General features: G+C 41.0%; 2 protein-coding genes across 6 annotated transcripts in view; one reads left to right on the forward strand and one right to left on the reverse strand.

The window, feature by feature from the left end:
- The window catches only part of RGN (regucalcin), a 32,725-nt gene extending 11,121 nt beyond the window's left edge, over positions 1–21,604 (reverse strand). For 2 of the 5 annotated variants that reach the window (XM_043997841.1, XM_043997837.1), the window contains exons 1-2: positions 12,833–12,988; positions 12,396–12,576 (exon numbers count right to left, since the gene is read on the reverse strand). In XM_043997841.1, coding sequence (XP_043853776.1) covers positions 12,396–12,558 — 163 coding nt within the window. In that variant the 5' untranslated portion in view covers positions 12,559–12,576; positions 12,833–12,988. Of the gene's footprint in view, positions 1–12,395; positions 12,577–12,832; positions 12,989–15,727; positions 15,882–21,565 lie in introns of those variants that run through there. The other 3 variants (XM_043997840.1, XM_043997839.1, XM_043997838.1) reach the window with 3 other exon arrangements.
- A 3,504-nt stretch (positions 21,605–25,108) lies between these two features.
- On the forward strand, positions 25,109–25,417 carry LOC122751619 (cytochrome b-c1 complex subunit 8-like). Its single transcript, XM_043998730.1, has one exon. It carries the CDS (start codon positions 25,166–25,168, stop codon positions 25,415–25,417), a length of 252 nt encoding a protein of 83 aa, XP_043854665.1. The 5' UTR covers positions 25,109–25,165.
- Positions 25,418–25,681: the final 264 nt, after the last annotated feature.

Here is a 25,681-nt window from a genome sequence, read left to right on the forward strand (position 1 = left end):
GCTGCCCCAAAATTTTATTTCTTGATGAGAAATTCAACTACAGTCATTCCTTCCACATGGTGGGGGTAGGGGTGCGGTGATCTGGAAAATCCATGTAAAATGTTTTGGCCCTCCCAGAGAAGTCTGAATTATTATGGCATGAAAAGATAAAATATGTTGATGCTACACAATACTATAAATAAATTTTATGCATTTCTGAGCTTTTAATTTTTCCTGTGTCATCTGTTGGCCTTCACATGTTGCCTACAGCTTCCTCAAAAATCTCTCCCAAATTCCCATTAAAATTCTTATGCCAACTAACCTGTAGTATATCAAAACCACAATGGGGAATGTTGCAATGTGCAAGAGATAACTGTACCTTTGGAAACAAAGAAAGTTGGAGAAAAAAAAACAGCAAGAAACCACAAAACATTTAAGAAACAATTTATTTCATTCAATCAAGAGTGCATGAATAATTCCCAAGATCCATGACCTCATTGATGTGAAGACTCTTTCCAAAAGTACAGATTTTACAACTTCTGCACCTTAGGAGATGGTTTTCATGAGCTTCTGAGACTAGAAACAATTGAGTGACTCACCTGTAGTTAGAAGCCTCTTGCACTTAGGTTGGCCATTGAATAGTAAACACATAAATCTACTAACAGGCCTGTGCTCAACACCTTACACCAAAGAACTAAATCAGCATAAGTTACCAGCTTGGTAAAATCTAGCAGAATTATCTCTCAGTGGGAGTAGCCTCCAAGAAACCAGCATCACTTCTTCCCATTGCGAAGGTATTGCAATATGTCTTTTTTTTTTTTTTAAAGTAAGGCAACTGGGGTTAAGTGACTTGCCCAGGGTCACACAGCTAGTTAAGTGTTAAGCGTCTGAGGCCGGATTTGAACTCAGGTACTCCTGACTCCAGGGCCAGTGCTCTATTCACTGCGCCATCTAGCTGCCCCTTGCAATAGGTCTTTAATGGATAAAGGAATGAAGTGCTTCTATTTGTCCTATGTTTGAGACTGAGAGACCAATGGAGCACTGAATTGGTTTAGGGGAAAGAGTAAACACTGGACCTGGAGTCAGAAATCTCAGCTTTGACATTTACTCACTGTGTGACTTTGTCAAATCACTTAATTTCTATGCTCCTAAATTTTCTTATCTGTAAAAAAGGCAATAAGAGGGGCCAAGGGGCAGCTAGGTGGCAAAGTGGATAAAGCACCGGCCCTGGAGTCAGGAGGACCTGAGTTCAAATCCAGCCTCAGACACTTGACACTTACTAGCTGTGTGACCCTGGGCAAGTCACTTAACCCCTTTGCCCAGCAAAAAAAAAATTAAAATAAAAATAAGAGGGGCCATGTTTGCAGTAGAAAGAGTGATGGATTTGGAGTCCGAAAAACTGGAGTTTAAATTCCACTTCAGTTAATATGACCCTGGGCAAGTCAATTAATCTGTCTCAGTTTCAATTTCTTCACCTGGATATTCTAATGTAAAATGCAATATAATACAAAAAAACCAAAATACAGCAACAAAGTTAATATGCAAAATGTGGATAAAAGCATCCAACTCACAGGATTGTTACAAGTACCAAATGAAATAAAAGTGCATTGCAAACCCTCAGATGCTCTTTAAATGAGAGCTGTGGTTATCATTTATACTATTTTCCAAGATTGTTGTGGGAAGAAATGCTTTGTCAAGGACTCTGTGTTTGGAAGGTAAAAATTATTATAACCTGACAACCTATGGCCTCAAACCACCCCTATAAGCAGGTAGAGCTGGTAAGATCATTTATCTGACCTAGTAACCGTGACATATAAAAAGTTCAAAAGACATAGTTTCTGGGTCATTAATCATTTTATTAATTATGCTAGTGGATAATTAATAAAAGGGCTCAGTGGCACTCTCAAATGCCAAAGACTCCTCATGGAACCCACTCAGAGCTTATATGCCCTTGGAAGAGTGGGTGTTCCTGAGGGCGGCAAATCAACCCTAACTGGTTTACAATCAATGAGAGAATGAATATTACAATGAGTGGTGGACCTTTTCTAATGAGGTACAGGGGGATTAACTGGTCACTCTTGAACCCAGATTAACCCCCTTCCTCCTTCCACATTCCTCTCAGGAAATCTATAAAAAAGTTGTTCTGATCTCATTACCAGTAATGTCTGTCAGATGCTGTCTTGACCTAACAGAGATTAGGAAAATTGGAAGGGAAGAAAGCCTGGATTACTCCAATAATTGGGGTTTTTTTGTTTTTTGGGTGTTTTTTGTGTGTGTGTGAGGCAATTGAGATTAAGTGACTTGCCCAGGGTCACACAGCTAGTAAGTGTCAAGTGTCTGAGGCTGGATTTGAACTCGGGTCTTTCTGAATTCAGAGCTGGTGCTTTATCCACTGCACCACCCGACTGCCCCTAATAATTGGTTTTTAATAATCATTTCTCTCATACCTCTTGTTAGCCTTGTCTCAGAAACAACAATAATAATATCATTCGACTAGATGAGATCAAATGAGATAATATCTATAAAGTGCTTAAGCCTATAGCCCAGTCCATAGCAAGCACTTACTCAATGCTTCCCTAATAATACTTGCTAGCATTTATATAGTGCTTTATAGTTTGCAAAGCATTTTACAAATATTATCTCATTTTTACAGTAACTCTGGGAAGTGGGGGTGGGGACAGCTATTATTTTAGAGATGAAAAAACTAAGGCAGGCAGAGATTAAGTGATTTATCCAGAGTTACACAGCTAGGGAAGTATCTGATAGCAGATTTTAACACTTACCAACTTCAGGCCTAGCATTCTATCAACTGGGTCACATAAGTAATAGTGCTAACATAGCAGTAAGAAGTGTTACAAGTGTAACAAGTGTGACAAGTGTTACAATCTGGGGGTTTGGGTTTGGGGGTTTATAGAATTGATCATATCCCAGTGTTCAAAAGGAAGAATGTCAAGACAGGAAGAAATCATAGCCTGCACAAGTTAATTACAAGCACCTATGACTGTGGCCTGATTATCTCTAAGATAGAGTCGGCTCCCTCCAGTCTTCAAACATACAAAGCTATTCATATCAGACAGCTCCATTCTGGTGTTCCCAGTCTTGCTGTAACACATGTTCTCTCATTACAGAAGCTACATTTTAAGTAAACAAGGTCTTTCAGTGGCTTGGCTGTGCCAGCCACCAAGGTCATGTTATTCAGAAGTGTCCGCTGAGATGTCTAACCTCCAGGGATGGTACCTTAGTGTTCCTCCCTTCTCCTTCACTAGAGTACAGTGGTCTATAAGAACACTATCTCTGCTCAACATGGAAAAATAACAAGTTTCAAAGCAGTTCCATGACCTCAATCATGGGCATGGGAAAAGACAAGCCTAGAGGCAAAGTACCAACACTTTGTGGAGACCCCATTGGTAAGCAGCCCATTGGTGCACTGAGAGGAGAGTCTTCCCAGAATAACAAAGCCAAGAGAGGAGGGAAAAGGCCAGGGAAGGAAAAGCAAAGGGACAGGCCAAAAAAGGTCATTCCTGTAGAATATTAAAGCTGAAAGGGACCTCAGACACCATCTCCTGTCTTTATTTCTTTTTCCTCACAGGAGACTGACACCCAAATCCCCTACCCCCAACCCATGCATGTGTGTACACGCAACACAGAGAAACAAGGAAGTAAACCTGAAATTGCTTTGGACAGATATGGTACATGACATTTTTTTCTATAGCACTTTAATATTGGCAAAGCATTTTAAATACATTTCATCCTCCCAATAACCCCATGAAGTTGCAGGTGCTACAGATAGTATTATTCCCATTTTACAAATGGGGGAACTGAGGTCCAGAGAAGTGGTTACACAGCTAGTTAAGTGACTGAGGTGAGATTCAAAATCAACTCTTCCTTATCCTGAGACCAGAGCTCTAAAGGAGCTGGGCCAAGAAAGAAGTGGATAATGGGGGTGGTTAGGTATTAATTGAACTAGAGGGAGAAGACAAAGGAGGCAGATGATAGATTAGAGCCTAGAAAGGAATAAGAGAAATAGAAAGAATATGTGTGTGTGTATACACACGTATATACATCTATACACTTATATGTATATGTACACAGCCACATCCACCTACACATATACATATACACATACACATACATATACAGATGGAGGGCCTTGGGTGGGAAAATCTGAGAGAAATTATTCATCCATTCATTTTTATAGACCCTACTGTGAAATGCCACAAGCATGGTGTTTTCTTTACAGGAACACCATTCCTAATGTAACCCATTTGCTCACATATACAACTTTGCTATTTGCTTCTGGGCTGGAGAGGAGAGGTGTGTGGAGGAAGCCTCCCTTTTCTTTCCATGTTCCAAGACAATCTGACCAAGAGAAATATCATCATTTAAAAAGATATATCTAGGGGGCAGCTGGGTGGCACAGTGGATAGAGCACTGGCCCTGGAGTCAGGAGGGCCTGAGTTCAAATCCGGCTTCAGACACTTGACACTTACTAGCTGTGTGACCTTGGGCAAGTCACTTAACCCTTATTGCCCAATTCAAAACAAACAAGCAAACAAACAAACAAAGGTATATCTAATTGGATGGCAACAAGTTGAAAATTAAAATACCAAATAGTCATAGTTCCCATTTATAGAAGGTATCCCCAAATTCTAACTATTACCTCCATTTTACAGATGAAGAAGCTGAAGATAAAGAAGTTAAGACACCGGTCTGAGGTTACAAATCTTGTGACAGTCACAAACCTACATGGTACTATGAGGCCTATAAAAAGGCAGGCCTGGCAGGGTAAAATATTCCACTATTCTCCAGTGTCATTTTAGGAGCCAGTAGACCTCTTTCTTACCTCAAAACCCCTCCCACTGGCCAGCTAATAGCTAGAATGCCACTGTTAAGCATTTTATTCATTGAGTTTAAAGATTCCATCTCTGGTTAAAAGGCAAATATCCCCAGAGGCCTTAAACTCTGTGTGCTTAATCTATACTCCAATGTTTCCTGGGAGCTAGTTTCCTGGCTAAAGGCCAGAAAGATGTGTGGAAGGGATGCAGTAGAAAGTGATTTGATGGACTTAAGAGTCAGAGGTTCTAGTCCTATGTCTGACTGGGATAACTTACTCTGAGCCTCCAGAGTACAATACCACCTGTAGTATTTGCCTCCTAGGGTTGTTTTGAGATAATATTTATAAAATGAGATAATATTTATAAAATACTTTGAGGAAGCAGCTAGGTGGCACAGTGGATAAAGCACTGGCCCTGGATTCAGGAGGACCTGAGTTCAAATTTGGCCTCAGACACTTGACACTTACTAGCTGTGTGACCTTTGGCAAGTCACTTAACCCTTATTGCCCCGCAAAAAAATAAATAAAATAAAATAGTTTGAACCCCTCAAGGTCCTATGTAAATGCTAGTTATTGTTATTTTTCTATTATCTAGTGAGGAAAAGGGCCCCCAAAGAGGTAGCTGGCAGTCTTCACTTAAAATTTTGCCCAAGGCCAGCAATCTGCTTTAGAATGAATTAGTAAAAAGAATTCTTCCATTTGGGAACATTTTATGTTTTATGTTTTGGTTTTATTTTATGTAAATAGGCATACCTATATATGTGTGGAAGCAAAGGCCCCTTTCCTGATTTTAGAAATATTAAGAAAAGTTTTTTTTTTAAGTGAGGCAATTGGGGTTAAGTGACTTGCCCAGGGTCACACAGCTAGTAAGTGTCAAGTGTCTGAGGCCGGATTTGAACTCAGGTACTACTGAATCCAGGGCCGGTGCTTATCCACTGAGCCACCTAGCCACCCCCTAGAAAACATTTTTTTTTCATGATCCAGTTCTGAAGCTTTGGGACTAATCTGAAACCTTTATCAGTCTTTATTCATTAGAAAATAATGTCTTGCTCCCCATCACTTCTTTTAAGTAATTAGGCCTGCCAGACAAGGCCAAAGGGCCCTAAATTGATTGCCCTGAAGAGAGACCATAGAGCTGTACATCTTTCTCCCTTTCCCTGGAAAGATTAGGACATTGATCAGGAGGAAGAAATCTCTTTAATTACTTCAGGTCACCTGTGACCAGTCCAGGGAGAGCCCTTGAATCACAAGGTCAATAAGGGTTTGAATGGATTGAGGGACATGATTCTCCAGGATCGTTCCTGACAGACGAGACTGTTGCTTCCCCAGAGGAGGTAAAATGTTAACTTGAAACTATGTGACTATATTTTAACATGTTATGGAATTTGCATCGTTTAATATTCCCATGTTACTTCAAAATATCTCATTAGAGAGATGTCCGAGGAAACAAGAAGACTGTTTGTCTGGACGTTTCTCTGAAGCAGAAAATTCTTGAATTTAGATTACTGAGAAATTAATAAAACTGATTTCTATTAGGCTTGTGCCTAAATGCAGAGTATAGCATTAATATCTTTCCTTTGTTACATTTTAAAAACACATCCATACATGTAGACACACTTTATGACTTTGATTTCAAAGTTAATGAAATATGTGAGTATATGTGCAAGCACACAAAAGCCAAGCTGTTCCCACCCTGCCCTCAACATTAAGAGGAAAATAGTAAACTTAGCAAATTATGGGATATAATTTTGATTTTCAAATTTCAGATGAAAATATGAGGTAGCAGGTGGTGCAGTGGATAGAGCCATCGGCCCTGGATTCAGGAGGATCTGAGTTCAGATCTGACCTCAGACACTTGACACTTACTAGCTGGGTGACCCTGGGCAAGTCACTTAACCCTCATTGCCCCGCCCCCCCCCAAAGTTGCTGATGTAAGCTGAAAAATGTCACTCTCAGCAGCAAATTTTAGGTATCTCATAAGTCACAGTTCAAATTTATGCTTTAATTACACGTTCTCCCTCCCTCTTTTGCAGAAGTGGGGCACAATATACATTGAATATTGCAAGTAACATCAGATGGGGTCCATATGTTGGTTTGTTTTGTTGAACAGTGTTTTTTGGCCTCTTTAAAGAGAATTCTTTGTTACAAGGGATGGCTTATATGGGAGGGAAATAGAAGGGACACATTCAGGAATGATGGATAAACAGAAAATAAAAACATTTTTTTTAAATAAGAAAATACATCACATAAATCTTAAAAACTGACAACCCACTTAGGTGGTGTAGTGGAAAGTGTACTGGGCCTAGAGTCCAGAAGGCCTGAGTATCCAGTATCAGACCTTTATTGTCTGTGTGATCCTGGGCAAGTCACTTAATCCTTAGTTTCCTCAACTATAAAATTAGTGAAAATATTAGCATTTATCTCCCAGTGTTGTTATGAAAATAAAATGAGGTAATTTTTTGTAAAGGGCTTAGCACAGTGCCTAACATATAGTAGGTACTATATAGATGCAAGCTATTTAATTACTCTGCTTTTTAGGAAAAGTAACAAACCAGCAGACTTCATAGCATCACATCCTTTTCAACGAATTTTTTTTTTTCCTGAGGGAAATCCAACCCTCAGAGGATGTCATTACTCTCCTTAGTAAGACCCACTCTCATTCATTGGCCTTAGGGACCTTTTAGTATCTCTTTAGTGTCTTAATACTGTATCATGATCCAGTGGAAAGAGCACTGAATGGTTTTAGAGTGAAAGTTCCAGTACTACCCCTTGCTGCCTTTGAGACCACAGGCACAGACAGGTGACTGAGTCTTTTGGAGTCTCAGTTTCCTCAAATGTAAAATAGGAATAATGTTGTTCAGTCGTGTCTAACTCTTTGTGACCCTATTTAGGGTTTTTCTTGGCAAAAATACTGAAATGGTTTGCCATTTCCTTTTACAGATGAAGAAACTAAGGCAAACAGGGTAAGTGACTTGCCCAGGGTCACACAGCCAGTAAGTGTTTGAGGTCAGATTTGAACTCAGGAGGAGTCTTCCTGACTCCAGGGCTGGCACTGAGCACTCCTAGCAAGTAACACTAGCAAGTGCTATTATTCCTATTTTTAAAAATGTTTTAATTTATGGGCAACTAGGTGGTGAAATGGATAGAGCACCAGCCCTGGAGTCAGGAGGGCCTGAGTTCAAATCTGGTCTCAGACACTTATTAGCTGTGTGACCCTGGGCAAGTCACTTAACCCTATTTGCCTCAGTTTCTTCATCTGTAAAATGAACTGGCAGAAGAAAATTGCAAATCATTCCAGTATCTTTGCCAAGAAAATTCCAAATGGGATCACAGAGAGTCCAAACTTAACTCAACAACAGCACTTATATTACTTATCTCACAGGGTAACTTTATAGCACTATGTAAACATGTTTGTTATTTTCACTGATGAGAAGAAATAGCATTTGTATAGCTCTTTAAGGTTTGCAAAGCTCTTGACACATTATCTCATTTGATTCTCACAACAACCTGAAGAGGCTGGGATTATTATTATCCCCATTTTACAGATGAGGAAACTGAGGCAGAGGTTGAGTGACTTACCCAGGGTCACACAGCTTGGAACTGTCTGAGGCCATACTTGCACTCAAATCTATCACTTTATCCATTGAAGCCCTTCATCATTGGGAAGCTTAGCCTCTACAATCAGGGATCCTCAACCAGCAGTTTGGGACCTATGACTACATCTCTAAGCCATATCAGGTAGATTATAGCATCATGTATCTAGTCTCTAGAAGGAATTTTAGGAGCCATCTAGTTCAATACCATCATTTTACAGATAAAGAAACTAAAGCTCGGGCAGCTAGGTGGTGCAGTGGATAAAGCATTGGCCTTGGATTCAGGAGGACCTGAGTTCAAATCCAGCCTCAGACACTTGACACTTACTAGCTGTGTGACCCTGGGCAAGTCACTTAACCCTCATTGTCCCGCCAAAAAAAAAAAAAAGGAACTAAAGCTCAAAGACATTAATCATGAAGCCTGTTGCCACCACCCCCCCTTTCTTTTGTGTGCTGTAATTTCAGATTGGGTATCGGGGGAGTAGCATTAGCAGACTCTTCCCTACTTTTTTTTTTCTTTCCTACTTCTAGTAAGGAATTTAAACTGTTAGCACTAACACTAACTCTCCCACTCTCCTGTCACTCCCCAAACACTAGTGATTGAAAGGGTTTAGGAAAATTAAAAAAAAAAATACATGTTCTCAACAAAAATGTTAGGACCTCTCTCCATCTATAACAACTTCTGATAGTCCTATGGTAAATTCGATAGTTTGAAATAATAACAGGCTTCAAATACAAAACATCAACCTTGGTTTTTTGTTTGTTTTTGTCGTTGTTTAGTCTTTTCAGACTCTTTGTGACTCCATTTGAGAGATGATTGTTTTTTGGTTTTGGCAGAGATACTGGACTGGCTCATCATTTCCTTCTCCAGCTCATTTTACAGATGAGGAAACTGAAGCAAACAAGGTTAAATGACTTGCCCAGGGTCACGCAGCTAAGAAAGTGTCTGAGGGTGGATTTGAACTCCCAAAGACGAGTCTTCCGGCTTCCAGTCTCAGGGCTCTATCCAGTACACCACCTGCCTATCAACCAGCATCAAATGAATTGACTCCCTTTGGGAGTAGAATTTTTTTGGGGGGGTGGGGTGGGGTGGGGTGGGTAATGAGGGTTAAGTGATTTGCCCAGAGTCACACAAGTGTTTGAGGCTGGATTTAAGAATTGACTCCCTTTGGCCATAAAATTAAAAGCCTTTTCACTACTTCCAAATAAATGTGTCCTGGCAAAGTTCTATGTAAATCAAATAACTATAAATTCAATAATACTTAAAAGTACCATGGGAGTTCAATATGTAAAGAATCCTTTTATAAATCCACATTTCATGTATCAGGTCTTACTAAAGAAGGATATAGAGTTTTAAAAGGTAGCAACTGGACATGATGCTGTTTAAATAGATGAGACTGTGTTCTTCCCTAAATCTTCCCTTTAGTTGAGGTAATAAAAAAATTACAAAGAACTCAAAGGGCAGGGGAAAGACCAAATAAGTTTATCAGTCTCCCCACTACAGCCAGCCAAATAAATGCCCAACCCAGGTAGATTGAAGGCCTTTCTTAATCTAGTCACTTTATCGCGTACTCCCAGTGTTTTATCTACTCTATATTGTGTCCACTCCCAGTTTACTCATAATCCTCTCTACCCTCACCCTCAAGCCCTAAATTCCTCCTCACTCCTTATCTCTGTTGGTTGTAGTTCTTCCTTTCCTTTAAGGCCCAACTCAGATGCCACCTTCTTTAAGACCACTCCATTTCTCTCTCCCTCAATTTTTCATAACCCTTTCCCAGGACCTCTGCATTACACTTAGTCACCATGGGAAGTAGAAAAAATTGTAAGACCTGAAGTTAGGAGAAACCTGGATTTGAATCCCACCTCAAATACTCAGCCCATGGAATACCCTGGGCAAGTCACTTCATTCTCTCTAAGCCTAGGTTTTTTATATGATTTATTTTAGAATGTTAATTTGAGGATAATGTGAGATAATGCACATTAAGTACTTTGTATACCTTAACACACTAGGTAAATGGCAATTACTATTATGCTCCCTCGCTCTGTCTCTGTCTCTGTCTCTGTCTCTGTCTCTGTCTCTGTCTCTCTCTCTCACCAAAGGGATTTGTGTATATGTTCCACCCTCTACTCTGACCCCCTCAGTGCATTGTCAATTCCTTGAGGATACTATTGGTCACAATTTTTTATCTCAATGCTGATCACTGAAGTTCTTCCATAACAAGCAAAAAATGCTGACTTGGATGAAAGAGGTACCCAATATCCTCCATGGGGGATTTATGGGAAATACAGGGAAGAGAAATCGTGCAACAACCAGAAAAGGAAGGGAGAGGTTCAGCTATCCCTTTGCATGTTACTAGGTACAGGCTCTATTTGGTGGGAGGTAGAGGTAGGAGATAGCAGAGAGGGATACTAAGACATAAAAAGGAGAAAAGAAATATAATAGCATCAATGAACAAAGTACACAGAAGGGAGAAGGACGTTCAGAAGGAAAAGCAGGGTTGTTTTGTTATTTTTTTAAATGGCAGCTGGGGGGCAGCTAGGTGGCACAGTGGATAAAGCACTAGCCCTGGATTCAGGAGGACCTGAGTTCAAATCAAGATTCAGACACTTGACATTTACTAGCTGTGTGACCCTGGGCAAGTCACTTAACCCTCATTGTCCCGCAAAAAAAAAAAAAGAAAAAGAAAAGAAAAGAAAGAAAAATTGCATCTAACAGAAGTTTATACTTTCATATACAATTCTCTTATGTTCTTTTTTATACTGAAATGTCCATGTTTATTGTAGTGCTTTGAGTTAATAATGTTTTTTTAAAAAGGAAATTTTAAAGTGTCAAATATGCGTGTAGCAGAGCCCCAAACAGATCAAAATAATTGGGGAATATTTAACAAAATAAAAAGACAATGAAACATAGACAACATTACATTTTAAGACTAAGTCACTTCTGTGGCCCATGGGATCTTTATGTAGGTTCACTGGCCCTTGTTTCTAATTCAATTTGACTACTCCACTGATCTATACCAATAAAGGCAGCATTAATAGTACTACTAATAATAACTAGCATTTATATAGAACTTCGAAGTTTGCAAAGTGTGTCACACATATTCTCATTTTATCCTCATAGCAACCCCAGGGGTTAGGTGCTATTTTCTATTCCCAGTTTGTTGTTGTTCAGTCTTGTCTGACTCTTCCTGACCCCATTTAGGGTCTTGGCAAAGGTACTAGAGTAGTTTGTCATTTCCTTTTCCAGTTCATTTTACAGATGAGGAAACTGAGGCAAAAAAAAGTTAAGTGACTTGTCCAGAGTCACACAACTTTTGACCTCAGGAAGATGAGTCTTCCTGACTCAAGGTCTCACACTCTATCTACTGTACCACCTAGATGCAGATGAGGAAACTGAGGCAAACAAAAATTAAATTAATTTGGCCAGGGTAAGTGCCTGAGGCTGAATTAGAACTAAGGTTTTCCTGACTCTAGGTGCAAAGATTAATACATTACTATCCATAGACATTCTTCTTCTTTTTTTTTTTTTGGTAAAGCAAGTGGGGTTAAGTGACTTGCCTAAGGTCACACAGCTAGTGTCAAGTGTCTCAGGCTGGATTTGAACTCAGGTCCTCTTGACTCCAGGGCCAGTGCTCTATCCACTGTGTCACCGAACTGCCCATATCCATAGACATTCTACACAGACAAGATCTTGCTTTCGGAGTACAGTTTCTGGATATAAGGTAGCTTTGAAATTAGAAACTTTGAATCTCTTCCTCTGGAAGCAGGGGAAAACAGTTGTTTATAATCCATATATCTAACTAAAAGGTCAAAACAGTGGTACCCAGCACAAATGTCATATTAATTTTTAACCCCCATTTTAAAAAATAAATCAAATCCAACACTGTTAGGAGGAAAAGTCCAGAAATATGCCCTTGTATTCAGGCCATCTCTAGGAGAAAAGGTTAGCTGTTATAACAGGAGCTTTCTCAGATAAAGAATCCCCTCACCTACAGTAACCTCCTGCACTTTCTTCGTGAGTGAATCCCATCGGCAAATCTTCTTGGATGGGATATCCACGAACAGGAGACTATTGGATTTTTCCTCCCACACTGGAGATTCTCCACACCTGCTGCTCTCCCGAACAATGGACTCGATCTTAATAGAAGACATTATCAGGACAGAGATCCCCTAAAAGCAGTAGACACAGACAAAAGGCAGCATGAAGGCCCAGGCACTCAGCATTTCAAACACCTGGCATAAAAACTCCAGCTAAATCCAAAGTTTTAAATTATTTTGTAGGAGGCACTTTGCAGAAAGAAGGCCATTCATGACAGACTCAAGAAGACTTCAATTCAAGTATGAAAACAAGCAACAGCCAATAAAAAAGGTCTCACCGTGACATAAACCGCCCCAAGAACAGAGCAGAAAAGGAATGCCAACTTACCAAGGATTTTTAAGTGGCTTTTTAAAAAAAGTAGAAAGGAAAGTTCGTAACTTTCAAAAAACTCGTGCTCAGGGACCCAGGGAGTTTAGACTCTTGGAAGGCTGCAGCTGACCGGGAGCTTCCCTTGATACTCTGGACCAGACACTGAACCACAAATGATGATTAACAGGTAGCTTGTCTCTGATCCTATCACCTCCGCTTAAAGCAAACTGTTCTCCAATTGGTTCTTTCCTCTATTTCTCAATCCAATTGCTATCTTTCCAGTGTTATCTTTAAAGCAGTTATTTATCTTTCCACTCCTCTCAGAGAAGAGATCAGCTAAATTCTTCCTAAAGTGGGTTTCTGCTGTTCCTTCCTCTCTGGAATCTGGTACTTCCCTTTGGAAGGGATTTCTTTCCCAACTTTTGAGAACAATTCAGAAGCAGAGGTATTCATTGGTGGTGTAATGGGTAGAGTGCCAGGCCTAGAGTCAGGAACACCTGAGTTCAAATCCAGCTTCAGACACTTACTAGCTGTATGACCATGGGCAAGTCACTTAACCCTTTTGCCTCAGTTTCCTCATCTGTAAAATGAGCTGGAGAAGGAAATGGCAAACCACTCCGGTATCTTTTCCAAGAAAACTCCAAAAGAGGTCACAGGGAGTCAGATATAACGGAAATGACTGAGCAAAAAATAAGTGTTAATTGCTTTTTGCATCTTAGGATCACAGAACTTGGGCTGGAAGGAACTTTAGGAGCCCTTTTGTCCAACACCTTCAGTTTATAGATGAAGAAACAGAGATGCAGGGAAGTTAAGTGACCAGCCCAAGGTCAGTCAGCCAACAAGTATTTATTAACTTCTTATATGCCATGCACTAAAGCCTGCCCTCAAGGAGTTTACATTCTATGTCTTTTTCTTTCTTTCTTTCTTTTCTTTTCCCAGGGGAATGGGGGTTAAATGACTTGCCCAGGGTCACACAGCTAACAAGTGTCAAGTATCTGAGGCCGGATTTGAACTCAGGTTCTCCTGAATCCAGGGCCAGTGATTTATCCACTGTGCCACCTAGAGCCCCTTGGGAGTTTACATTCTAATGGGAGAGACAACAAGTAAATAATTAGGTAAATGCAAGATTGAAGAAGATGAAAGGTAATCTGAGAGAGGAAGGCTTCCAACAGAAAGTGAGACTAGAGATAAATTGAAGGAAGCCAGGGGAACTCAAAGGAAGAGCATCTCAGGCATAGCCAATGGAGAAGGTGATGTGTCTTAAACAAGGAACAGCATGTAAACTAGTGAAAGCTAGCTTATGAAAGAGTTTATGTATAACTCTCTAGCAGTAATTCCCATTTGGAGTCACTTTGGCAGCTGGGGAAGATGGCTTGGAGTGAAGAAAGATTTGAGTGAGGGATACCAGTTGGAAAGCTATTGTAGCTGTCCAAGTAAAAGGGATGGGGACCAGAACTAAGGTAATCCTTCTCCCTTTTTTTTTTTTTAAAGTGAGGCAATTGGGGTTAAGTGACTTGCCCAGGGTCACACAGCTAGTAAGTGTTAAGTGTCTGAGGCCGGATTTGAACTCAGGTACTCCTGACTCCAGGGCCGGTGCTCTATCCACTGCACCACCTAGCTGGCCCCTTCTTCTCCTTCTCCTCCTCCTCCTCCTCCTCCTCCTCCTTCTTCTTCTTCATCACTGCTGCTAACATTTATGTATTGCTTACTATATGCCAGGCACTATGCTAACTGCTTTACAAATATTATTTCCTTGAGTTCAAAAGCTGTGCGACCCTGGGAGGTAGGTGCTATTATCCTGATTTACAGATTTAGAAAGCAAACAGATTAAGTGACTAGTCTAAGATCATACAACTAGTGTCTGAGGCTACATTTGAACTCAAGTGTCTAGGCCCAGTGCTCTATCCACTGAGCCAGTCTAACTACCAGAACGGTGTAGCATAGAGTTGGGGGCCTGAGGTCAGGAAGACTCATCTTCCCAACTCCAAATATTGCCTCAGACACTTCCTAGCTGTGTGACCCTGAGCAAGTCACTTAAACCTGTTTGCTTCGGTTCTTCATCGGTGAAATACGCTGAAAGAAATGGTAAACCATTCCAATGCCTGTGCCAAGAAAGCCCCAAATGGATTCACAAAGAGTGGACGAGGTCATAAAGACAGAACAATATAAGTTGTTCCAAGCTAGTGGTGACCCTTAAATTGGAGGGAAGGGGACATAAAGTAGAGATGATGAGGTTAAAAACCGCAGGAATATGCGGGTTAGTGAATGTGGAAAGAATGCCATTTGGGATTATGGGCCTGGGTGACTGGGAAGATGGTGGTGACCTGGATGGTAATAGTGACGAAGGAAAGGTCGCAAGAGAGGGAAGATGATGAGTTCTGTTTGGGGCATATTGAGTTTGAGATGCCCATGGAACATGTAGTTCGAGCTGTCACCGAGGCAATCGGTGATGGGTTCTTGGAGCTGCTCGCCCATGCAGCAAGCCTCAGAGGCAGAGTATGGAATGAGGTCTGACTCGAGATTCAGTTGGTTCCCTGGCAAATGTTTGACCAGACTAACCTTTAAGCATATTAGCTGTAAAATGGCCTTGGAACTATCTCTTTGTGATAACTCCCAGCAACATAAACTTAAGTACTGCCCTCCCCCCCCACCCCTCCTCCGCCCTAGACACAAGGAGCAGCTTTTGCAATGTTAGTGCCTCACTCTGCAAGGACACGCCGTTAGAGAAACTGGCAGTAAGTTCTGTTTCAGACCGGTTGCCCAATGGGGCAAGAGCCCCCTTCTGAAGATCACCCCCCCCCCCCCGTCAGGGACCGTCATTCTCCTGAAGCAAAACAGTCGCTGCGGGGGGAGAGTCTGAAGATAGGAGAGAAGTGAGTCCCTAGGTCGGGGGCTTAATGAAAAGCCGTGTACCTGCCTGTGGAAAGAGCCTTGGGGATTTCCCTTCAGTGCCGATCCAATCAATGTGTCTGCAGCCCAGCCTCAGGTGACTGCTGGGCAATCGACCCCTTCGGGACACCGCGGGCAGGAGGGGGTGGCTCGGGTCGACAGCACGTGACAATAAATCTGGGCTCGGCTTTGCGGGTGGCGTAGGCGGAGTCAGATTCAGAGGCTGCGGGCGGGGGTAGGAGGAGGAGTGGCACGGGCCGAGCTTGAAAGAGGAGTCTCAGAGTTCACAGGAGTCCTTGGCAGTCCGGCCTATCTTTAGGGAGGGCCAGGAGGGAAGCATTCGGCTCCAGGCCTAGAACCAGGGGTCTCAGTGGCTCCAGCCAGCGGCTGGCCAGGCACCAGGGGAGGGGAGAAAGAACCCGACCCACTTAAAAGACAATCCTGCCCACTCCTTCCTGATTCCAATTACCCCTGGGTCCTAATTACTACGGGGTTTGGCCTGTAAGGGCTGCAAATGTTTTGTTTTGTTTTGTTTTTTGTGGTTTTGTGTGTGTGTGTGTGTGTGGCAATTGGGGTTAAGTGACTTGCCTAGGGTCACACAGCTAGTAATTATTAAGTGTCTGAGGCCGGATTTGAACTCAGATCCTCCCGAATCCAGGACCTGTGCTCCATCCACTGCGCTACCTAGCTGCCCCTTGCAAGTGGTTTTGTGGGGGCAGGGAGGTGCACCCTTCCCTTTAGGGGGATGATCACAGATAAAGATCTGCAGAAATGGCCGTGAGAGGCGAAGCTTGGGGAGAGTATGAGAGATCAAGTTGGATCTGAAGTTGTTCATTCTTGCTTAAAATCAAAAGTCTAGTTGGAATGCCTATAAAGTGGGGGGCTAAGGGGGGCGGGGGAAGTGACAGGAAAGGGTTCCCAAAATATTCATAATTCTCATTTAAGTAGTGTTATGGGCCCAGAGCACCCCAGAAGTTCTCTGGAGTACATCAAGGAAACTTCTCCTTGAGAAACTAAAGGAAGGGACAGACACAGGTAAAGAGATAAGTGGAACCAGATCGGACTGAGCTAGCTTTAGGACCTCCCTCAATCCTGGGGAGATAAGATTAGGTGTGGTTGCTTCCTTTGTGTCCAGAGGAGAGAAATGGCTTGAAAGATCTGCAGCCATCCCTCACCCAACTCCTCCAGCCATCACCAGTGGAGGATGGTCCTCCCTCACTAAGGGAACTTTCCACAGTCAGGTGGTCACCCCCATCCTCCTCTATAAAAGTATCTGCCTGTCTCCTGCTCAAGGAGATAGGTATCTCAGAGCTACACTTCTGTGCCATGCCTTTCTCCCCATGAGAAGTCCAATGATTTCTCTCTTGGTTTCCCTTCCCTTCCCCTGCCCTAAATAAACTACCATCTTATTATAATTGCTTTTGTGTGCAAGAGGGTGTAATTATTTTTTTAATTTTTATTTATTTATTTTAGTTTTCAACATTTGTTTAGATAAGATTGCCAATTTCAAATTTTTCTCCTTCCCTCCCCTCCCTTAGACAGCAGTTATAATAACATTAAACGTATTTCTGCATTAGTCATGTTATACCTAGCAAAAAGGAAAAACCTCAAAAAAGAAAAACAACAGCACCAAAACCAAAAGAAATAGTATGCTCCAATCAGCGTCCATATTCCACAGTTCCTTTTTTAAAATTTTTTCTTTTTTTCTGGATTTGGAGAGCCTTTTCCATCATGAGTCCTTTGGAACTTTCTTGTTCCATTGGATTGATGAGAAGAATCTAGTCTATCACAGTTGCTCAACACATAATGTTGATGATACTGTGTACAATGTTCTCCTGGTTCTGCTCATCTTACTCATCATCAGTTCATGCAAGTCCTTCCAGGTTTCTCTGAACTCCTGCTCATCGTTTCTTAGAGCACAATAGTATTCCATTACATTCATATACCACAACTTGTCCAGCCATTCCCCAATTTCCAATTCCTTGCCACCACAAAAAGAGCATCTATAAATATTTTTGTACATGTGGGTCCTTTTCCCTTTTCCATGATTTCTTTGGGGAAAAGACCCAAAAGTGGTATTGCTGGGTCAAAGGGTATGCACAGCTTTATAGCCCATTGGGCATAGTTCCAAATTGCTCTCCAGAATGGTTGGATCAGTTCACAGCTTCACCAACAATGGATTAGTGTTCCAATTTTTACACAGCTTCTCCAACATGTATTATTTTCCTTCTTTGTCATATTAGCCAATATGATAGGTGTCAGGTGGTACCTCAAAGTTGTTTTAATTTGTATCTCTCTAATCAATAGTGATTTAGAGCATTTTTTCATATGGCAATAGATAGCTTTGGTTTCTTCATCAGAAAACTGCCTGTTCATATCCTTTGACCATTTCTCAATTGGGGAATGACTTGGATTCTTATAAATTTAATTTAGTTCCCTATATATTTTAGAAATGAGGCCTTTACCAGAAGTACTGGCCATAAAAATTGTTTCCTAGCTTTCTGCATCCCTTCTAATTTTGGATGCATTGCTTCTGTTTGTACAAAAAATTTTTAATTTAATGTAATCAAAATCATCCATTTTGCATTTCATAATATTCTCTATCTCTTGTTTGGTCATAAACTGTTCTCCTTTCCAAAGATCTGAAAGGTAGACTATCCCTTCTTCTCTTAATTTACCTATGGTATCACCTCTTATGTCTAAATCATATAGAGGGTGTAATTAATTAAAGAGGAATTCCTAAGGACCCCAAACCCCTACACCTACCCAAACCCCCTACCCTCTTTTCCCCACAACAGTAGGATTTCAGAGGACTTCGCTTGGTACTTGTGAAATTATTTTTCAAATATTTTAATTGCTATTTCAATATAAAGTGGTTTCTGAAGTATTGTATTTTATGCATTTGCCAAAAAGGTCCATAATAAAAAAAAGTTAAGAATCCATGTCATACATAAGGTTTGCAAACTTATCCAAGCAGGTAGTGCAAATATAATAGTCCCTACTTTACAGATGAGGAAACTGAGGCTCAGAGAGCCTAAGCGATTGGCCTAGGGTCACATGACTGATTGCTGAGGTTTTAAGCTATTCCCTTGAGATGGGTGTGAAAGGGAATGTAGTTTTTATTATTATTATTATTATTATTTTGTTAACATACTGCTAAAACAGAGGAGAAGAATTGAGAAAATAATCTTCAAGGAATTCAGAACAGATATTAGGGCCCAGCAGAAAGGACCTTCTCATATTAGACCTGTGCTCTGGGAAATAGGACAATGCACTGGATGATCTGACCGGTTTCACCAATAGCTAGATTATCTGTGACTGCCTGGCGGGCAGAGGGGGCGGGCTGGTCAGGAAATGTGGTGCCACTTTAGATTTTGGAGCTTGGAGGCAAATTTGGCCTTGCTATCTCTATTCTGAAATACTTCTAAGAATGGAGTAAAAAACTGGTATTAGGAGTCTAGTGTAAAGGTGTCAAACTCAAACAGGAGCCACTGAATGTGTATGTAAGAATTCCTCCTGGGCTGCATATTGACTTAAAAAACAACATTAATATTTTCTATATTTTATTGTATTTTTATTTATTTTAAAAAATATTTTCCAATTTCATTTTAATCTGGTTCAGGCTGCAATAGGGAGTGTTATGGGCTGTTGTGGCTGGCTACAAGTTTGACACCCGTGGTCTAGTGGACTTATCAAGCACTCATTAGGCAAAATTTGTTTTCAGCCCTCTTTTCTTCTCTGTCCATTTTATGTCCTTAAGAGAATCTCTAGCTGCTTAGTACTTCTTGTTCCTCCTTCATTCTGGAAGAGGATCATGACATAGGGGTGATACCATGACTTGCAGTACATTGGATTTAAGTGAGGGAAGGCTTTGCAAAGTCACCAACCTCATTCCCTTCTCCAGAGCCATCCAGGTCCAGTGGCAAGATATACATCAGGATGAGTGGAGATGGTCCCGGTTGTTTGTGGCAATGGGGGTTAAGTGACTTGCACAGGGTCACACAGCTAGTAAGTGTCTGAGGTGAAATTTGAACTCAGGTCCTCCCAATTTCAGGGCCAGTACTCTATCCATTGCACTACCTAGCACGTACCCATTGCCCCAATCACCCTCATTTCCTAAGACCCTCTATAAACCTCTCCTTTCCCAACTTGCCCCACCCCCTCAAAAATGTACCTGTCATGAGTCCTGTTCCTTCAAGGACTTGCTAGATCACTGGTGAACTAATTTAATAAACTTGTTTTTTTACTGTTCGATAACTTGATGAATATTGTTGTTCAGTCATTTAATCATGTCTGACTCTTCATGACCCCATGGATCATACATGTCAGGCCCTTTTATCTTCCACCATCTCCTAAAGTCTTTCCAAGCTCCTGTTCATTGTTTCCATGACAATATCCATATTGTCCTCTGCCATCACCTTCTTTTGCCTTCAATCTTTCCCAGGATCAGAGTCTTTTCCAATGAATCCCATCTTCTCATTATGTGGCCAAAGTGTTTAAGCTTCAGCTTCAGTATTGGTCCTTTCAATGAACAGTCTGAATTAATTTCTTTAAATATTGATTGATTTAATCTCCTTGCTGTCCAAGGGACTCTCAAAAGTCTTCTCCAGCACCACAATTCAAAAGTGTTGATTCTGTGGTGATTATCTTTCCTTTAAGTCTGACTCTCCCAGCCACACTTTACTACTGGAATAACCAGAGCTGTGCTGTATGGACCTTTGTCAGCAAGGTAATGTCTCTGCTTGTTAGTATGCTGTTCAGATTTGCTGAATGAGACTTTCTTAATTCAAAAACTGATAAGTGGGAGAGGTGTTTGTATAAAGGGGCCCTTTCTGAGATCCTTAATCCATACCAATTAGATTATGACCTATTTAAATTACTAGTAAAACTAACCCTGGAGGGAGTTCTGTATTCTGGATGGAAATTGGATTCAATCAAATTCAGTGTGAACTCTCTCTACCCAAATGGCTCCTATGGAAAAAAGCTTGATTGTCAAGGGGGAAAGCAGCATTCTGGAGGTGGGAGGGAGCAAGCAAGCATTTTTTTAAATTGCCGCCTATCTACCAGGAACTGTGCTAAGCACTTTACAGACATTATTTCATTTGATCCTCACAACAGCTCGGGGAGGTAGGTACTATCACATTATTATTCCCATTTTATATTTGAGGAAACTGAGACGGACAAGAGGTTATGTGACTTGCCAAACAATTAGTGTCTGATATTGGATATAAACATAGGTCTTTCCTGCTTCCAAGCCAAGTTCTATCCACTGAGCCATCTAGCTGGAAAGGACATTAGAGACCAAACTTCTCCACACTTGTGGGAACTGAAATGAGTTGCCCAGAGTCACGGAAGGAGTAAGTGATGGAGGCAGGATTTGGTCTTGAGTCCTATGACTTCAAATCTAGTATTCTTTCCCCTATACCAAGTTACATCTTTCCCTTCTAAATGCAATCCTTTACTGCTTTTTACTTGGCTTCTGCAAACCTCACATACATTCCAACTTTGCCCATCTTGAATCATCTTTAACAATAACATTTTATAAAGCAATACATTCATATTTTTTCATTTATACCTAATTTATAGTAAATATAATTTTATTAGTTATAATCTACTTATAATTAATTTATAAAACTATTGTGAGATTTAAAATTGGATATTAGATCATAAATCTCCCCTACTTAACCTTTCCCTTAATTGATCTCCCAGACTAGTAAATGGAAGAAGCTCTTGGTTTTCTAGATAGACCTTTTATTGTTATGGTAGTCACAAGGTGATGTTGATTAGAAGGATAGGAAAGTAGAAACACAATACAAATCGTCTTACGTCTAAGCTTAGTCTATATTCCTTATAAAAACTCACCAAAACTGAAGGCCACCTTTGGAGAGAGAGAGAGAGAGACCGTCTGTGCAGCGCAGTCAGGAGACCAGCAGAGCAGGAAAAAGCTCCCACTTCCGTTCTCTCCTTGCCTTTTCAGCTCACACCCCGGAAGTTGAGTGCATAGCAGGCAGTCTGACATGCGCAGCAGGCGCACTGGCGTGCGTAGCTCATGCCATTGGTCTCCTCCCCGAAAGAGTGGTCCTTCGGTTTGTCCAGAGGGGCAAATTTTTTTTTTTGTCCTCATGAACCGACGCTTTGACATTTCTTGCAAAGGGAGAGCCTCTGCAGAGAGTACATGTTACAAATAGTATATATTATAACAGAAAGGAGATAGTAAAAGCTAATAAAGCAAAACAGTTCATATAAAGTCTCTGAGTTCTCTTGTCTTCTTGAAGTGGTAAGATGTCATCAGGAGGAAACTGGATTCTGGTCTGGAAAACTGGATTCTGGACTCTGGTCTGGATTCTGGACTCTGGTCTGGAAAGGTGGATTATCTTCTTTAACTGTTTGAATTGCTGTATTTTTACTAAACCTTAGCATAGCATTGTCAATGATCAAATTAATAAATTCCATTACACTATTAAAACAATGTCTATTAAAATTATTTATAATCATGACATATAATAATGACAATCTTTAATAATAACCACTTTAATAATCTACCTTTCATTATGTAAACATGACAATAGTCAGACCTATATCATATGTCCTCTCAAAGTCACTAGAAGCTTTTAGGTCAAATAAAAATTCCTTTCCATAGGTTTCACTATACTATACTTCTTATCCCTAATCTACCTAACAGTGTGTATATCCTTTCCAATCACTCAGCACCTTCTTTTCTGGAAAGAACATTTTTCTGCAATTCCCTCCAATTGAAGGCTTTAGCTCAGGATAGTGTGAATTAGTGAAAAGAGTTCTAGATTTAGAGTCAGAGAATCTGTGTTTGAATTTCAGCTCTTCTACTTACTGGCTGTGTGACCCTGAGCAAGTGATTTCACCTCTCTGGGCCTCAGTTTACATTTCTTTTTTCTTTTTTTTTTTTTGTAGGACAATGAGGGTTAAGTGACTTTCCCAGGGTCACACAGCTAGTAAGTGTCAAGTGTCTGAGGTCCTCCTGAATCCAGGGCTGGTGCTTTATCCACTGAGTTACCTAGCTGCCCCCTCAGTTTACATTTCTTAAACACCCACTATATACCAGGCACTGGGCAAAACTCTTGGAATACAAAGACAAAAATAAAAGTTCCTGACCTTGCATAACTTGTTGGTGGGAGAATAACATATATATTTATTAACTAGAGTAGATGTAAAAATATAAATGGAATATGTGGTAATAAGAACAGCTGGAGGTATCTAGAAAGACTTCCCATACTAAGTGAAGCCTCACTTGAGATAAACTTTAAAGGATGCCTAGGATTCTAACTGATAGAGGTAAGAAGAGAGTAAATTCTAGACATTGGGGACAGCCCATGCAAAGATATGGGAATGGGAAATGGACTCTGAGGAGTGAGGGACAAGAAGGGGGCTAGGTTAGCTGGATCATCATGTTTTCGAAAAGAAATGATATATAAAAAGTCAGGGAAGGTAGGCTGGAATCAGAGTTCAACAGAAAGGTATGAGCTACTCTAGAGATAACACAGAGTCCCTGGAACTTTATGGCCAGAGTAGTAACGCAGCCCTGGATTTTAGAAATAATGGCGTTTTGGCAACTAGATGGTGTAAAGATTGGAGAGGGGAGAGACTGGGTGCAAGGAGATCAATTTCAAGGCTATTACAATAGTCCAGGCAAGTGTTCATGAGCACCTGAATTGAGGTAGTGTCTGTATGATGGAGAGAAGGGAATTCAGATGAGAAATGTGGAGGTGGAGTAGACTAGATTCCAAACTAACTGAATGTGGGGGTGGGGGAGGGGAAAGAAGAGTTGAAAATTACTGAGAATTCACAGATGGCTTAATGGAAGTATGTTGGTGGTTGTTGTTCAGTCCTGTCTAACTCTCTGAACTCATTTGGGATTTATTTGGAAAAGATATTGGAGTGGTTTGCCATTTCCATCTCCAGTTCATTTTTACAGATAAGGAAACTGAGGCAAATAGGAGTAAGTGACATGCCCAGGGTCATGCAGCTAGTAAATGTCTGAGGCAGCTAGGTGGCATAGTAGATAGAGTGCTGGCCCTGTATTTGAGGACCTGAGTTCAAATGTCACCTCAGACACTTACTAGCTGTGTGACCCTGGGCAAGTCACTTAACCCCAATTACCTTAAACATCCAGGACCATCTCCAGGCATCAGGATCTATATCTTGCCACTGGAATCCAGTGGCTCTGGAGAAGAGAGTGAGGTTGGTGACCCTGTACAGCCCTCCCTCACTTAAATCCAATTCACTGCAAGTCATGACATCACCCTGATATAATGGTCCTCTTGGAGAATAAAGTACAAAACAACAAAGTCTGAGGTCAGGTTTGAACTCAGGAAGAGGAGTCTTCTTGATTCAATACTCAATCCGCTGTTTAGTTGTTTTTCCATTGTGTCTGACTCTTTGTGACCCAATTTGAGATTTTCTTGACAACAGTCCTGGAGTGAGCTGTCATTTCCTTCTCCAGCTCATTTTACAGGTGAGGGAATTGAGGCAAACAGGGTTAACTGACTTGCCTGGGGACACATAGCTAATAAGTGTCTGAAGCCAGATTTGAACTCAGATCTTCCTGACTTCCACTGGGCCAACTAGCTACCTTTTATATGTTTGTGTTCTCAAGATAAACAGGCAAATTAGGAAAAGGGTGATTTGGGGAAGAAAACTGAGTTATTTTGGACATTTTGAAATTGATATGGCTAAGGGACATTCACTGAGAAATATCCCAACAAATAGGTGGCAAAGCCTGCTTAGGGGAGAGAGAGTAGGACTGAATATATAGATGAGTCATCTGCATGGAAATGATAATTGAACCCATAGAAGCTGATGCAGTTTCAGAGAGAGCATAAAGAGAGAAAAGAGCCCAGGACAGAACCTTGGAGTAGTTAGGGATAAGGACATGGACAATGATGCTGAGAAGCAGGAAAAGATAGGAGAACTAAGAGAGGACACTATCAGGAGACAGTGATCCACAGTGTCAAATAGTGCAGAGAGGTCAAGGAAGAAAAAGCCTGAAAAAAGGTCAACCGAGTAAGCAATTGAGATTACTGATAATTTTGTATAATGAGCAAATTGGATTAGATGGTTTCCAAGGTCTCTGCTGCATCTCTATCTATGAATGTTATCTCCTCCAGGGATTCTTCCTTAATTAATGTAGGATTACTCATCACCTTCCCTAATCCCCATACACCCAACCTCATTTCTGTGTACCCAATGCAGGTTGATTCCTTTACCAAGAAGTATATATATTTTTTCACTTCTAAAACTGTAACCTTGACAACAGACGCTACAGCATAAAGCTGACAGCATAGGATGCAAACTTATAAAAGCAATAAGAAAACAAAATTATACTCTAAATCATTTAAAAATAGATCCTTTAAAATAACTCCTATAGGAAGGAGCCGCAGCTTTTGGAGGACGAAGTGTCCTGACACAGGGACCGAAGGCGCCGCGAAGATGGGCCGCCAGTTAGGGAACCTGATCCGGGTGAGGCACATCATTTCCTACAGCCTGTCCCGGTTCGAGCAGAAAGCCTTCCCCAACTACTTCACGAAGGGCATCCCAAATATGTTACGCAGGACGCAGGACTCCATTCTGCGAGTCGCCCCCCCCCCATTTATAGGCTTTTACTTCCTCTATACCTGGGGAACCCAGGAGTTTGAGAAGTCAAAGAGGAAAAAGCCAACCGACTTTGAAGAAGAAAAATAAGCTATTCAGAGGGAAGTGCACAAATGTTGGTTACCTGGTGGTCAGCTCTGTGATATAGAAGAAGAGTATATAAAGATGGTTTAAAGATGTAATAAATTTCACATTTCACCACCAACAACAAAAAAAAATAAAATAACTCCTATAGAAGGAAAACCAATTTTACCCCCCAAAGGTGGACTTTACGGTGTTGTTATCAGATCTGTGGACTAGAGTTTGGCTAAACCTGATTGTCTAGTTTTAGTTTATCCACGATGCCAGTTTCCT

The sequence above is a fragment of the Dromiciops gliroides genome, chromosome 3, assembly GCF_019393635.1.
Source record: "Dromiciops gliroides isolate mDroGli1 chromosome 3, mDroGli1.pri, whole genome shotgun sequence".
NCBI classification, from domain to species: Eukaryota; Metazoa; Chordata; class Mammalia; order Microbiotheria; family Microbiotheriidae; genus Dromiciops; species Dromiciops gliroides.